General features: G+C 32.3%; 1 protein-coding gene across 1 annotated transcript in view; it reads left to right on the top strand.

Moving 5' to 3' along the window:
• Positions 1-17,159, top strand: part of LOC127712846 (DNA replication ATP-dependent helicase/nuclease DNA2-like) — a 257,582-nt gene extending 240,423 nt beyond the window's left edge. The window contains exons 16-18 of the mRNA XM_052219453.1: positions 306-398; positions 16,130-16,318; positions 17,001-17,159. Coding sequence (XP_052075413.1) covers positions 306-398; positions 16,130-16,318; positions 17,001-17,159 — 441 coding nt within the window. The remainder of the gene's footprint in view (positions 1-305; positions 399-16,129; positions 16,319-17,000) is intronic.
• The last annotated feature ends 710 nt before the right edge of the window (positions 17,160-17,869 follow it).

The following is a 17,869-nucleotide window of genomic DNA, read 5'->3' on the forward strand; positions in this document are numbered from 1 at the left end:
CCACTTAGTCATGGTCAATTTACTTTTTAAAGTTTTACATAGTTTACATGTTAAAGTTTATAAATAGGCAAGTTTAAGATGAACCATTAATGGTAATCAGTGATATTTGTTATGCAGTTGTATCAGTATTTGCAGTTCTCGTTTCAATGGAGATTATATGGCCTGCTCCCTCATTATGGTTCTGACTGAAAATTTTGCTTAATTAAAAATATTTTACCAAGTATCGTTCAATATTCAACAGAAATATCTAATATTTAAAATTTAAAGATTATGAATTTGTGTTTCATGAATATGTATTTTTACAGGTGCAAGCAGAGGAGTCTAAAGATAATTCTGGTATGGTTGTTAATTTTGGTGAGAGCAAGATTGTACAAAAACTTGTCAGTACATGTCTCAAGGTATGGCTTCAACATCAAAACTTTACAGTTTCTTGTTGAACTTATAATCAGATCCAATACAGTATATTGTGTATTCATATAGTAAAACAAATAATAGGGCTTTCACATTCAAAGTCATATGAAATGAGTTTCTTTTAATTATTATGTTAAGGAAATTATTGAACCAATTCATGCCTAAATATACTAAATTAAGTCCTCTATGCATGTTATTTTACATTTATTATGAATCCATAACACATAATCAACAACAAATATTTCACTCAGTGATTGTTTTTTAAGTGAGCTTTAGCTGCTAATTAATTTTCAGGTTTTGTTGCTGAAATAAGTGAGATGACTGAGCGATGTTTATATTTTTTTTTTAAATAAAATTTCCCCATGTGCTTCCATTTGTCAAATAAAACTTTGTCATAGCAGTTGTTAAATAATTGGTGTATTAAATTTTTTCTTTCAGCATCACTTTACAATATCCACCCACGTTTGTTAACCTTTTCTTTCAAGGTGGTTTTTCCCTCGCACTTTTGCTGTGCGGTTGCAGAAGTTCTAATGACAGGTCTTGTGGTTAAAGTCACTGCATACGGAAAAGCCATATGTGATTTACTTTTTAGATCATCTTGCCCAAAAGCTGTCATCCTCTGTCTTGAACTCTTTTTAAATCTTCTCCAAAAATAATGAGCCCATGCAAAGGAATCTTTAACTGATTGATCTTCAGGGAATCTAGATTATGATTTATTATTTGAATAACAGTCAATCAACCAAAATGGCCAGTAAATAAAAACTTTTCATAAGTATCTTAGCCAAATTTAGGATTGAAAGATTGATTTCTAGATAGCTTTATATTTTTGTATGACCAGTCTACATTTTTTTGCTCACTCTGATCCTCCATCCTATTTCAGATTAAAGGTAGTTTATTCTTGTTAAAGAACATTTATATTAAGTATGTGCCTCCCAAACATGGGTTTGGGGAATTTCTGTTCAGTTTTTTTTTGCATAGGAGGCCCAAAATATGAAATCTCTTATATATCAAACTCTCTAGCAACTTTTTATGTGGAGCCTGCAATATTTATGTGGCGAAAGTGAGACATAGCGATCATAGATCCAACATTTAGGTTCAGTCTGTGGTTAAAATCTTTATGGAATTGTATGAAATTTGGACAGAAGTTTTTTTATGACCAAAAGACAATAATATCCAGAGCAAAATTTATAATTTGATTAGTTTTTTTTACAGATAATATTTAGATACACTCTAAGGTTAAAGTTTTTCGGTCTTAAATAACTTTGTCAAACCTTCAGTTGGCCAGAAGCTTTTTTTTTTTTATCAAAAGGCAGTATCTAGAGCAAACTGATGAAAACAATTTTTTTTCATGATTAAGAAATAATGTCGGAAGCAAAATTTTGAAAAATATAATTATTTTTTTTTATTTTTTAGTATTTTACAGATAGATGGACTTAATTTACAGAACAGTTAGAGGTTAAATTAAAATGTCAATTGTTCGTGAACAATCTAGAACCTCAAATCAAACTTTGACCTTGACCGCAATTGCAAGGTCATGAAACAAGGACCTCAAATCAAAAGACCCTAGGTGTTTTCTATGTATGGTTAATGAGTTATATCACCATACAGCTTATTTTAAATATAAGAGGGGAGAAAACTCCCATTAAATGTCTACATACCCTTTCAACAAAAATTTATGTTTTATGACATGTCGCAACTAACAATTCCGTAAAAATAATTTTTCAATATCTTACACCATTTCTGAAAATAAGTGATAATAAGCCAAAATCAAAAATTTAGAACATGACCTTGACCTTTGACATTGACCTCATTTTCTTTTTAATGGACCATGGACATGAAATCAAAAGACCCTAGGTCTTTATCACTTATGGTTTGTTAGTTACAAATACATTTCACTTATATCAAATATAGAAGGGGAAATAATTCTCATATGGAATCTCTGTATCACTTCGGTCAAAATTAAACAAAATATCCAGAGGATATAACGAGCTATTTGGAAAAATAATTTTGTTGGTTTCTTTTTTAAGATTGTGAAGAAGAAGTCATAACAAGAAAAAGAGTGTTCGGGGAGATAACTCTTACAAGGAAAAGTATTCAGTTAAGCCGTGTCAGTTTCAAAAGCGTAAAAACTGTTCTATATAATACACCAAATATCTAAGCGACATTTGCGAAACAACCAAACAGTGAAAAAAAAAAATTAGGCAGATGAAAACAAATTTAAAAATAATCAGAACAAAATCAAAAGGTCCTTCCACGGAAAAGTGGAAAGACCTAATAATAATAAGAAGAACAAAAGCAATAGGTCTTTCCACGGAAAAGTGGAAAGACCTAATAATAATCAGAACAAAATCATTCGTTTTTTTTCAGAAAATTGGAAAGACCTAATAATCAGAACAAAATCAATAGGTCTTTCCTCACAAAAGTGGAAAGACCTAATAATCAGAACAAAATCAAAAGGTTTTTTAGGCAGTTAAGGTAATTTATGCGAGCACTCTAGATTTGCTTTTTCCCTCAGGACTACTAAAATATGTGCCATTGCCCTTATCTAGAAGGCTGGTAGGTTATGTATAACTAATTGGACAGTTTTTTCATGCTTTTAGTTCTAGAATACAAAAAAATATGTCTAATATAACCTTAAATGATCATCGAACAACCCAAAATCAATGACTTTGCACATTGGAAATAGTGCTCAATGGAAAGCCTTATATTGTTTTTTATCTTCTGCGCTTTTGACGATGTTAAAGAACAATTGTATGAAATATTTCATCGCCGAAAATTTCTATATACCGGTACAAGTTGTTTACATTTGCCAAATGACAAATTGCGCATGAATATCATTTGGCGGTAATTTTAAACTAGTAGACGAAAAGTAGATTTCAAGAATTTATTACAAACGTTTACAGTTTAGCTGTGCAACTTTGTAAACATGAATCGTACCTATTACAGTGTTGTTTAAACGTAGCAGTCATGCATTGATCACTTTAATAACGCTTTCATTCCTTTCTATTATATTATTGCGATTTATTACATAACTGGCCCTGTCAAATGAAGTTGTTGTAGTTAGACAACAAACGATGTAATGGCTTCTAAGATTTTGATCACGTGACAAAAAAAAGAGTTTACCGTGTATGCATTGTTTTGTTGTTGTTTTTTGTACATCGTATCATCTTAGTTTTACTTTTATACATTTAACATTTTATTTTTTGTTATTGATGAAAACATAATTAATTCTATTTCTTAAATTTGCTCATGTACAACACTCGCATCAAACAAAAACATGTAAAGGGCCCTATAAACATATTTTACATACGGGTCATTGAAAAATTTATTTATAGATCGATAACATTCTATTTTTATAATTTATTTTGTCATGGAGACAAAAGGAAGCGCCAGTAAACAACACACAAAAAACAGACCGACTGTTGTTTATAATCTTTATTGAAAGAATTAAAACAATATTATACATGTTATATGAGACAAATATATTTTATTGAATTTAACAAGATACATATATTTCTTTGATTTAACACTTTTTTCGGGGGTTTCCTGTTCTTCCCATCGTGTTTGACACCGTAATTTCAGATTTTGCATATCAACTGCATACCATTTTCGCGATCTAAAAAATGGCAATGTAAGAAACCGAAATCCAATCTACCGGTACTGCTGCCAAGAAAGAATGGTTACTCCTCAAAATTTTTTGGGAAGTGATTTTTACTTCTTCAAAATTTCCCTTGGTCAAAGTTTAAAAAAAGTTATCCGTATTTGGCTATAGTTCCACAACTTCAGACAACAGTGTCAGTGGACTTGTTAGGATTTTTTTAATAGAAAAGAAGAAAAGCATAACTTGTGTACTGTAGAACTTACGTCGACCAAACTCAGTGTTCTCCCCAGGCCAATATAATATTGGAAAGTGGTCCTTAGACATATCAGTCTTACCGACCATACGGTATGGGTTTTTGTCGAGCCTGCGACTTTTGTCGCAGAAAGCTCGACATAGGGATAGTGATCTGGCCTGGGCCGCATTAGCTAACTTCTTAAAAGCTTTATATTTTCTAAGGTGGAAGACCTGGATGCTTCATACTTTGTATATAGATGCCTTATATTATGAAGTTTCTGTCTGTCATATGTCCATTGTCCTTGACCTCATTTTCATGGTTCAGTGACTACTTGAAAAAAAGTTAAGATTTTTTGTAAAGTTAATTTCTCTCTCATTATGAGTAATAGGATAACTATATTTAATATGTGCGCACCTTGCAAGGTCTTCATGCCTGTCAGACAGTTTTCATCTGACCTCAACCTCATTTCATGGATCAGTGAACAAGGTAAGTTTTCGTGGTCAAGTCCATATATCAGATACTATAAGCAATAGGTCTTCTATATTTGGTGTATGGAATGATTGTAAGGTGTACATGTCCAACTGGCAGGTGTCATCTGACTTTGACCTCATTTTCAGTGTTCAGTGGTTAAAGTTAAGTTTTTGTGTTTTGGTCTTTTTTCTTAAACTATAACCAATAGGTGAACTATATGTGTTGTATGGAATGATTGTAAGGTGTATATGTCTGTCTGGCAGGTATCATCTGACCTTGACCTCATTTTCATGGTTCATTGGTCAATGTTAAGTTTTCATGGTTAAGTTTGTCTCTTAGATACTATAAGCAATAGGTCAACTATATTTAATGCATAGATTGATTGTAAGGTGTACATGTCTGTCTGGCATGGTTCATCTGACCTTGACCTTATTTTCATGGTTCATTGGTCAATGTTTAGTTTTCCTGTTTAAGTCTGTTTCTTAGAAACTATAAGCAATAGGTCAACTATATTTGGTGTATTGAATGATTGTAAGGTGTACATGTATTTCCAAAATATTAGCCTTCTATATAATATTTTGTGTAAAAAATGCATCCTAAGACTGAAAACTCACTAAGTCACCTTTTCAAAAATTCTCATTATAGATATATTTGTTTTTTTCAATTATTCAACACCAATAAAAACTGGCTGCCACGAAATAGCCCAAAAGCGGTGCTTAAAAGTGGCGTTAAAACACCAAAAATCTAAATCAAATCAATTATTCAATAGAGACATGCTTATGCTTACATATACATACATCTCCTCAGACGTTGATACTTTGAAAAAGGATACATATTTTAAAGTAACTTAAAACCTGGTATCAGCTTTTGAAAACAAATGGTAGAGTTGTTGAGAAAAGTGTGTATGATAGTGGAAAACAGAACAGTACAAAAAAAGTGTTGATACTTGAGATTTTTTATACGACCGCAAAATATTTGCACAATAATGGTATGGTGATATTGTCGTCCGAAGACATTTGGTTTCCAGACAATAACTTGAGTATAAGTGTATGGATCTCTATGCAATTGTAGCACAGGGTGCCATACCACAAAAGGAAGGTTGGGATTGATTTTGGGGGTTATGGCCCTAACTGTTTAGGAATTAAGGGCCAAAAACAAGCATTTTATAGAACTTGTATAACTTGGAGATTTTTTATATGACCTCAAAACATTTGCAGCCGAATAATGGTATGGTGATGTCGTCTTCCGAAGACATTTGATTTCCAGACAATAACTTGAGTATAAGTGTATGGATCTCTATGCAATTGTAGCACAGGGTGCCATACCACAAAAGGAAGGTTGGGATTGATTTTGGGGGTTATGGCCCTTAAACTGTCTAGGAATTAGGGGCCAAAAAACAAGCATTTTTATAGAACTTGTATAAATTGCTTTTTTTTTTTCCAATTTCAATGGGGTTCGTTAATATTCTGAATTTAAATGTGTTTTTCGATTTTTTTTTATTTTGGTCCCTGTTTTCAAGTTGGTCCAAATTGGGGTCCAAAATTTAACTTTGTTTGAAATGAATTCAAACATTGAATTATTGGGGTTTTTTAATATGCTGAATCTAACCGTATATTTAGATTCTTAATTTTGGGCCCCATTTTCAAATTGTTCCACATTGAGGTCCAAAGGGTCCAAAATTAAACTTTGTTTTATCTCAACAAAAATTGAATTCTTGGGGTTCTTTGATATGCTAATTCTAACCGTACTTTTAAATTTTCGATTTTGGGCCCCGTTTTCAAATTTGTCTATATTGAGGTCCAAAAGGTCCAAAATTAAACTTTCAAATTGTTTCATTTCAACAAAAGTTGAATTCTTGGTGTTTTATGAAATATTGATTCTAACCGTATATTAAGATTTTTCGAATTTGAGCCCCGTTTTCAAGTCGGTCCAAAACGTTGTCAAAAGGGTACAAATAAAATTTTGTTTGATTTCAACAAAAATTTAATTCTTGGTGTACTTGGATATGCTGAATCTAACAGTGTATTTTAATTTTCGATATTGGACCATAATAGGTAAAAGTCCAATTTAAAAATGTTCAGTTCTTTGACCACATTCATTCTGTGTCAGAAACCTATGCTGTGTCAAATATTTAATCACAATACAAATTCAGAGCTGTACCAAGCTTGAATGTTGTGTCCAAAACTACTTGCCCCAACTGTTCAGGGTTCGACCTCTGCAGTCATATCAAGCTGTTCCCTGCAAAGAATTTTATTATAAGCTGTGATAAATAGCTAAACCAACTCTTCCACAATTTTCTTCATTACTTTTGCCTTGGTTTTCTATTAACTGCCCACAGCACCCACGGTGCTTTGATTAATAATTAAAAATCAATTGTTCAGAGAACAATTGAAGTTTTTCCACATTCAATTTCTAACAAATCGATAAGAGGCAACTTCCGGTTTACTCAAAGTTAAAGTGGAAAGACCTAATAATCAGAATAAAATCAAAAGGTCTTTTAATAATTAAAAACTTATTGTTTAGAGACCAATTAAAGTTCTTTCCACATTAAATTTCTAAAGAATCGATAAGAAGTAACTTCTGGTTTACTCAAAGTTACTATTGGTGTCCAATCATAGGTTTCTTCATAATGATTCAAAAAATATATTGTTTCTATATACTTTTGTTTAAAATATGGGAGATAATTTGCTACTTCCGGTTTAAATGTCACTTCAGGTCTTATATGATAGCTTTCTTTGCACCAATTCCAAAAATATATGGTTCTATATACTATATACTTTTACATTAAATAAGTACAAAAAATAGCTACTTCCGGTTTGCACAAGGTCACTTACGGTTGACTCTTTCAAGATCATATGGCTTGCAACCTAATGCAAAAGGTCCAATCAATTTATCATGTATAAATATGAATTGAAAGCAAAGGTCAAAATCTAGAACATCAAATTTACCTTTGACCTGACCTCAATTTCAAGGTCATAAAGCAAGGACCTCAAATCAAAAGAGCCTAGGTCTTTTCTATATATGGCAAATGAGTTATATCACCATACAGCTTATTTAAATTTAAGAGGGGAGAAAACTCTCATTAAATGTCAATGTACCCTTTCAACCAAAATTTATGTGTAACAACATGTCGCAACTAACAATTTAGTAAAAATATTTTGTCGGTATTTTACACAGTTTTTGATAATAAGTGAAATTAAGCCAAAATCAAAATTCAGAATATGACCTTGACCACATTTTCATTTAGGTGGACCAAAGACCTCAAATCAAAAGACCCTAGGTCTCTTTCACATATGGTTTAAAAGTTAATATAACATTTCACTTATGTCTAATACATAAAGGGAAATAACTCTTATATGGAATCTCCAGATCTCTTCGGTCAAAATTATTCTTAAGAGCCTGAGGATATAACGAGCAAATTTGAAAATTAGTTTTGTCATAATCTTTTACAGTTGCTTAGGAGTAACAAACACAAGAAAAGCAGTGTTTGGGGAGATAACTCTTACAAAGAAATGCGTTCCTTAAAGCTGTGCCAGTTTTAAAAGCGTATAAACTGTTCGATATCATATATCAAATATCTAAGCGACATCTTGAGAAACAACCAAACAGCGCAAGAAAAAAATTGGCGGAAGAAAAAAAAATTATCAGAACAAAATCAATAGGTATTTTCACGGAAAAGTGGAAAGACCTAATAATCAGAACAAAATCAATAGGTCTTTCCACGGAAAAGTGGAAAGACCTAAATATAATAATCAGAACAAAAGCAAAATGTCTTGAAAAGTGGAAAGACCTAATGATAATAATCAGAATAAAAACAAAATGTCTTGAAAAGTGGAAAGACCTAATGATAATAATCAGAACAAAATCAAAAGGTTTTTCCACTGTAATCAGAAGAAATACAGCAAGGGGTTTCCCTTTTGGAAAAGGAAAGACCTTAATTATTTTGACATGATAAATTTGTAAACCTTCATGAATGAATGAATTAGGATAGAAGCTTAAAATATGTGCTTTTGATGGTCCTTTTAATTCTGTTGACAGTTATGATTTTTGTACTCTCTACACTACACTTCCACACAATCTTATCAAGAAAAATTTTTCATATTTAATTAAATGGTGTTTTGAAAAATTTCATTGCAAATTTATTTGCTGTAACTCGTTTAAAGCCTTTTTCTGTAACGAAAAAGGAAAGTATGCTAGATACACTTACTGGAAATGTGAAGATATGATTGAAGCTTTAAATTTTCTCCTGGACAACATATATGTAAGTTTTGGCGATAAAGTGTATCGACAGGTAGTAGGTATTCCTATGGGCACTAATTGTGCCCCTTTAATAGCAGATTTATTCCTGTATTGCTATGAATCACAGTTTATGGCTAAACTCAGTAAAGACACGTCATTGTTACATTTGGTTGACGCATTCAACAATAACTACTGTTATCTTGATGATATTTTTTCGTTGAATAATCCAGAGTTCTCTAAATATACTACCGAAATTTACCCAAAGGAACTTACTTTTAATAAATCTAACATAAACAGCAGTAGTTGTCCTTTTCTAGATTTAGACATTTCAATTTCTAAAGGGAAACTCCATACTAAAATTTACGACAAAAGAGACGATTTTTCGTTCCCTATTTTTAATTTTCCTTTTTTAGACGGCGATGTTCCTTTGGTTCCATCATATGGTGTTTATATATCCCAACTCGTTTGTTATGCCCGTGTGTGTAGTGATGTCATAGATTTTAACGAATGTAATCAATGCATCACTGGTAAATTATTAAGTCAGGGATTTCGTTACCATAAATTACTTTAAACATTTACTAAATTCTTTCATAGATACAAAGATTTGATTAGTAAATTTGGCTGTACCTGTAGAAAACTTGTACTAAAAGTGCGGAAATCACTATGTGATCCGTGTAAACTCATCGACCCTTTAAAAAACTTATTAGTAAAGGTTATCTTATTAATGTTGTAATAAGGTCTTTGAATATTGTTTACATTGGCACTAACATCGATTTTGTCATCAACAAATTAATATATAACTAAATTTGTATTCTTTTCGAATGGTTTTTGGGATGTATAAATACACATCCACGTTAATTTTCTATTTAGGGATTGCTTTATCTATATATAACATGAAACATATTTATTGTAAGGTCAAATCCTAACGATCCTACTGCCTGTCGATACTTTTATTTTGGCATTGCACAAGTCATGTCTTCTTTGACTGTCCACCAGGTGTTAAAACACTAAATTCCTGGGATGTGTTTTAATTGATTTTAGTCTCTGATGCATGATTTTTTATTGTTAATTGTTTTTGGCTTTTAACTAGCTTTCAGTAACTGCGAGTACTCTCAAATCGTACTTTCGTGTTAATTTGACCTGTTGACACAATTGGTAATGCATTTCTGTAATTCAATGTTTACTTTTTTTGTGTTATATATCGTCTCACTATATTTATATATACATTTGTACCATCTTTGATAAATATTTAGTATAACAATAAATTTTCACTTCTGTACTCGTACTCTGAACAACAAATTTATTAATTTTGTAAAAAATGTTTACTTCCGTAGTCCTAACAACAAAATAATTATATTCAAATTTCCCTGTGTACGTTGTTTTATTTAACGCCATTTTGTCCCAGGTAAGAGTTGTCTTATTGACACTCTTCCTACATTTTTTTTATTACTACCTGTAACGTCTATGTTATATAGGCACCTACGTTTTAATATTGTATTTATATTGTGTCATAGATCAAACTTATTCGTTCAGTGTATGTTTACTTGTTTTTGTTTAAATGTCTTTTTGATCGAGTTAAACCATTTCAATTGATATTTTATAGTGTGTCTTTTTATGTTGTAATGTTACACTACTGTTTCAGGTTAGGGTGAAGGTTGGCGCCTGTTAAAACGTTTAAACCCGCTGCATTTTTATGCACCTGTCCTAAGTCAGGAGCCTGTTGTTCAGTGGTTGTCGTTTGTTGGTGTGGTTCATAGGTGTTTCTCGTTTCTCGTTTTTTTATATAGATTAGACTGTTGGTTTTCCTGTTTGAATTGTTTTACACTAGTCATTTTGGGGCCCTTTATAGCTTGCTGTTCAGTGTGAGCCCAGGCTTCGTGTTGAAGGCCGTACTTTGACCTATGATTGTTAACTTTTTATACATTGTGACTTGGATGGAGAGTTGTCTCATTGGCACTCATACCACATCTTCTTATTTATATTATCATCAAGATCAAGAAATAGCATCTACAAGAATATTGGGTTTCTAGATGAATTTTTGAATTGTTTAGGTTGATTTGCCTTCATTGAAGTGTCAAACAGTGGGAAACATATGCATGCTATTCTGACAACTGTGACAGAAACTTTGATTTCAGAAGTAACAAGATAGCTATGCCATAACAAAATGAAGAATTAAATTGTGTGTTTAGTATAAAATTGTAGAACAGGACATAGATTACATTATAAAGTGTATTTCAAGCGTTTGTATTTGTTTCTGCTATTCAATAGGCAGAACATGATTTCATTGTGTTACAATAGTAAAAAAAGATAGTCAAAAGTCCCATTTCTCCCATAAAATGGTGGAATCATAATGACAGTACAATATTGTCAATTACACATGATCACAAACAATCCTATTATATATTAGAGCTTTCTGTCCAAAGGTATCATAGGAGTTGCCTTCACAGGGTGTTATTGTGGTAGGAAATTTAAATTAAAAGTTCTTCCATATGATTGGCAAACAATCTTAGCAAGTATGAGAGCTTTCTATCAAATGGTGTCACAGGAGTTGTTCTTACAGTGTGTCATTGTGGTAAAATAGTCCATAATGGTCCAATTCCCAAACACCTTACTATCATGCTATGCACTAAATATAGTTAGCCTATTACTTGTAGTTTCTGAGAAACAGACCTAACTACAAAAATTGAACATTGACAATGAACCATAAAAATGAGGTCAAGGTCAGATGAGCCTTGCCAGGCAACATGTTCACCATGTAGTCATTCCATACACTAGATTTAGTTGATTTATTGCTTAAAGTATCTGAGAAATAATAGACCAAATCAGAAAAAAAAATTAACATTGAACAATGAACCATGAAAATGAGGTCAAGGTCAGATGAAACCTGCCAGACATGTACACTTTATAATCAAGTAACTTTAACCTTGATCACTGATCCATGACAGACATGTAGACATAGCAAGGAACCGGTATACCAAATTATAGTTATCCTATTACTCATAATAAGTGTTTTTCACATGAAAAAAAAACTATAAATTGTTTTGAAGCAGTCACTGAACCATGAATATGAGTTCAAGGCAATGGATATATGACGGACAGAAATTTCATAACATAAGGCATCTGCATACATGGTATGAAGCATCTTTGTCTTCAATGTTTTAAAATACGAAGCTTTATACAAATAGTTTATGCCACCTCCGCTATATAGTTGAAAAAGATCTCATCAGATCGTCACAAAAGATATAAAAAAATCAACGAACAAAAAATCTTTGGATGATATACTGGCGTTACTGAAAGGTAGATTAAAGCTAATAACAACTAATAAAAAATATCTTGTATCCAAGCTTTAAATACCACTCCGTAACCATCCAATGGATTTAACAAAAAAGACTTCATAAACAGTCTTGAGAAAAATTTGAATGTTCATATTATTATCTGTATAGCGATAATATTTAGATATGTTTAAATTTATTGATATGAAAATTAATGTTTGTATCGATAAAAACAAAATTCAAAGATCTTATCACAGTCTTAAATCGATAACTGTTTAAAGCAAGTTTATTTAAATGATCAATAAGATTACACAGATCTAATCTAAATATACAGGCTCTATAAACAACATCCCCTTCAAAATTAGGATGTGATATCCTGTTTGTAATAAGTTTTCTAAAGGAACAGCAAAACTTTTAAACCAATAACTTTTATTTTGGTGGATAATTACTCATCTATTGAGGTGCTCCTGTATTGGAGGAAGATTCTCAATACAGTTACAGAAAGAATGAAAACTGTCGTTTCTCTCCCCAATCTCATGTATCCCCATTGTTTACCGTGACAGTTGACCTACAAATTAAAGCATTGATGTTGGAATCATCTACAGCAAACATAATTATGTTTAAATAAACAAATACCGATTTTAAAATCGTACACGAATTCTGTGAATGATTTTAATAATGAATAAAGGATATCCCTTCTTCTACGGAGTGTGGAATTCCAACCATGACGTCACTAGGTTGGATATATTTAGAATATTTCGTAATAATGATTTTTCCGATTGTAAAAGAAACGTAAATAGTGTAAGGGAGAGCTCAAGATACGATAATTTCACGAGAAACAGAAGGGAAATGTGTAAAAAGTGTTTAAAGTCAATCTGTTCATTTGTGTGTCTCCTTCTCATCAATTCAGTATGAAATTTTGAGGTGTTTTCCCAACTATAAAAACAAAATGATTGACGTGAGAAGCTTGGAAGTCTAGCCAACCAAATAGGGAATTGACGGCTTGAAGCCGTCTTTCCCCAAAAATGATCAGCAGAACAAGATCTACACATAATTTTTCAAAGCTGAATAGTGAATTATTCATTTTCAATTTTGACTCCTTATATTAGTAATTGCCCTTGATTGACGATTTATACCCATTTATGAGTTTTTTGGCTGAAACTATGGTAGATAGAAACTCAATAGCAGAAATGATAACCAGGACAATTTTTAGTAGTAAGTCAACATGATCGAAATCGTCAGTTGACTCCTTATAGGAGTTATTGCCCTTGACTAGACTCTTTCTACCCATCTTTGTTGTGTTTTTTTTAAACTATAGTAGACAAAAACTGTAAATAACAAATAAAAATGATAACCAGGACAAAATCTACAAATGAGCCAATATAACTGAAATCATCAGGTGACTCATTATATGACAATAATGATTTTACCCATTTTTTAGCTCACCTGACCCATAGGGCAAGTGAGTTTTTTTTCTTCACTTGGTGTCCATCGTTGTCCTCTGTTTACTTTTACAAAAATCTTCTCTAACTCCTGGGCGAAATTTAACCAAACTTGGCCACAATCATCACTGGGGTATCTATAGTTTTAAAAATGTGTCCAATGACCTCCCCTGCCAATCGACATGACAGACATGGCTAAGAATAAAACATAGGGGTAAACAAGTTTTGTAGATTATCTTGAAAAGAGCTGTAAATAGAAAATCTGAAAGGGCAAAAATGTTCAGAATGTTGAGATCTACCTACTGTCCATTTAAGTAAAAAAAAACTGCCAAGATTACTTCCCATAGGAGTTATTGCCCTTAAATGACGAATTTTACCAATTTTTTTCCATTTTTGCCCATTTTCTTAAAAAACTGTAATAGATATTAAAATAGAAATAGCAAATAGCAAAAATTATCAGCAAGTCAAGATCTACAAATAAGTCAAGCTGAAATCTTCAGACGACTCCTTATTGGAGTTTTTGCCTTTTATTGTAACCCTTACCGTGCGGGGGGCGTAATATTGTGGCCTTTTCCCAAAACACCGTGTTTTTTTTTTATTCAATGGCTCTACATACTTTTAGAGGTCAACTGTATGATATTAATTTCGAAATTGATTCATCATCAGTTCCCTCAACCTATTGCTATTTATTGCCATGTTTCTCAGGTTTAAGGTGCTATTTGAGCCCAAAAACCAATGTCAAAAATTGAAATCGGATAATACTGGTTTTTGTCTCACCTGGCAAGACATAGGTGTTGCTTTTCCAGCAACGGCAGCGTCATCGGGGTCAACAATTGTTAAGTTTTCTGCTTAAGTCAGTTTGATATGAATTTCTTGTGAGAGATCAATGATATTTCTATAAAGTTGCATTACTATCTGGACATATCAGCTTGACGACTATTTAAAGGCCCTTCCCCCTTGGTCATGGTCCAGTGACTGAATTAATTAGAAATTTCCAATGTTAAGTTTCTGCCTCAGTCAGTTTGATAGGAACTACCTGTGATAGACCAATGAAATTTTCTATAAAGTTGCATTACTCTCAGTACATATCTGTTTGATAACTATTTCAAGGCCCTGCACCCGTAGGTCATGTATAGTGACTTTGAATTAATTAGCAATGTTGCTGTCCATCAGATTGTCTTTTTCTGAATTTTCGGCCAACAAGCGAGACATATCTCTGTGACAACAGTTTATTCTGGAGCGGTGGGCTTCAATTTGGTGTCTTGTCACACGCAGTACAGAGGCCTAAAACTATAGTGTTAACCGTAGGACATTCAACTACTGATTGAGTTTATTATTGAAATACGCTTAGGGCACAACTACTTCTGGGTGCAGGTCCAGTTGAAGCCCAAAATTTATTCTGGATTTTTGGTGAAAAAGTATTCAGTGGGTGCCATTCTACATGCAGACTACACTGAGATACATTTATCAGCATCCCTTCAGTTTTCCAGGTCGAGATATAGGACGAAAAATCATCAAATTGACGCTTTTCGCACCAGATGACCAACTTTGGGGCAGCATTTCGCTCATCCACTCCTCCTTCCTTGCCACAACTACCCCGCCCCCTAATACCTATATTAGATTTATTGACAAAAATAATCAGCGAGAAAAGATGTATAGATAAGTCAAATTTTGACAAAATCATTTATAGACTCTTTATAAGAGATAAGAGTGATTGCACTTATATGACAATTTTGTTTATCTTTTTTTGTGTTTTGGGCAAAAACTAAACAAGATAGAGAAAAACTGTAAACAAAAAAAATGATTAGCAATACATGATCACCAAAAAATGATTTTTGTAATGAATTCTATTTTATTTAACAAATTGAGAGTGACCATTGTTGGATGCACAAAGACCTAGGTGATTGACACAGGCCTTTTAGAGACTTTAGTTGTTGTTTTGCTGGAGCTGTAGTAGATAGAGAGAAATTGTTAATTTATAGCAAGAGTTATCAACAGGACAAAATCTACATAGAAGTCAATATACCCATTTTAATACTTTTTGCAGAAACAAGAGTAGAAAGAAACTGTAGAAAACAAATAAGATCTACAATTAAGTCGACATAGTCAAAATCATCTGTTGATTCCTTGTTGTCCTTGAAGGATTCTTTCCCCTTTTTTGTGTTTTTGCCATAAACTTGTTGCATTGTATAATTTAAAGGAAAAAAGACCCGGCGGATGAGCATTACACGCTCATTGGAGCCTAAAGATGGATGATTTGAACCTTTCGCCTATTTTTCTTTCTGTTTGACTTTGTCATCCTCAAAATTCTGAAGATTATTAACACATAATCGTCTCCTTTAACTGAATTATACTCCTCAGTCCTAAGATTTTAACTGGAATAATGTATCCATGTTCAGGCTCTTGAGAACTCCTAGATTTAAGATTTGTTTTCAATTTGTGTTTTGTTTGTATTCAGGGAGGATTACTGTCAGAAGATATTGGTGTCATTGCCCCTTACAGACATCAAGTGAGACTGATCCATGATAGTTTATCTGACTGTGCTGTAGAGGTTAATACAGTAGATCAGTATCAGGGAAGGGATAAAGAACTTGTGATCATATCATTTACAAGAAGTTATAGGAAGAAATTATCTGAAAATTTTAAGGTATGAATAAAGTCAGTATTCATATTCATCTGATTGATTTTATACTAACCAAAACCCGTTTAAGGCATTATGAAAAATGCACCTTCTACTTTCAGTTTAAATATCAGATCAACAGACAATAAAGCTGTAAAGTATCTGTAAGCAGAGTGTTAACAAGCTTCAGATTTATTTTTTATGCCTTAGCTTTGACAATAAAAGCCACTGATATGTAATTTATTTGTGATGATATGATGACTTTTCTTTTGCATTTCAGTGATGCCATTATCAGGAATTGTTAAATATGTGCAGTCACTGTGATTGCTATAATATTTACCTTGCACATGACATCTTTGAAAGACTAATGTTGTAGAAAGTTATACTTTGTGCCAAAGAGTTATATATAATGAAAAAAATAGCCAGTTATTTCTTTTGCTTTTTGTCTCATTGTTCCATGATTTATTTGTTCAATCATTTATTGTTGTTTACAAAATCACCTATTTAATGTATTTCTTTTGACTGATATATCTACAGTTACATGTAGTCCTGGGAAGAAGATAACTAACTCAATAGTTTGATCAAGATGTAAGTAAATCAGAAATCATTTTTTGAAGGTGACTTCTGTCTTTACATTACCGTAGTGTAGATATGAGAGCTTTCTTACAGAGATTCTTTAATTTGTTCATGGACTAATTTATGTTTACAGTCAGGAGACTTATTAAAGGATGTAAGAAGATTGAATGTAGCAGTTTCCAGGGCAAAGAAAAAGTTGATTATGGTTGGTGACCATGTGACATTACAGACTTACCAACCTTTGGCAGCTATACTGAACATGATGAAGAAAAATGATCTCATATCCTTTTAATGATGGATGAGGTTCTTAAGTGTGGAATGGGTGGAATGTAACCCAGGGTTTTGTATGCTATGTTGTAAGAACAAGGAATTATTTGAATCTGGAATACTTTTGAATTCCGGAAAATTGATAAGAAATATTTGATGAAAACTAACCCAACTTTAGTGTGCATGGGTTAGTTTTCATCATACATTTCTTATCAATTTTCTAGAATTCAAAATTATTCCAGATTCAAATAATTCCTTGTTTGAGATACATTTTGAGTTTTGTCTAAAAGGTCAGTTCAACCTATTGCCAGGACTTGGTGTGTCCTCATTCTCACCAAGTTATTGAAAATAGCCCCACTGGACCCACCCACAATCGTTCGTAGGAAATTACTTTAATCTTGTGTATGAGGATTTTTTTTTATTTGTAATTGAAAAGATCATAAGATTTAAAAGGCAAATTCTTATGTAGGGACTCTCTATTTCAGTTTTATGTATTCAGAGCCTCGTAGAATAGTACACATAATGTGGCCCTTTAAAATAAACCTGATTTCACAATTGTATCTGGATTTTGGGTTTAATATTTCCTGTTACACAGCCTTTCTCTAAAGAAAGTTCAATGTGAGTCAATATTATGCATATTTGCTAGGTGAATGATACAGAAGCCTATGAACCTCTATTATATGTCAGCTTTAATCCACAGAAAATGTTGTTATGAGAAAAGGCTTGATTTACTGT

This window comes from Mytilus californianus, unplaced genomic scaffold, assembly GCF_021869535.1.
Source record: "Mytilus californianus isolate M0D057914Y unplaced genomic scaffold, xbMytCali1.0.p SCAF_8, whole genome shotgun sequence".
Lineage (NCBI taxonomy): Eukaryota > Metazoa > Mollusca > Bivalvia > Mytilida > Mytilidae > Mytilus > Mytilus californianus.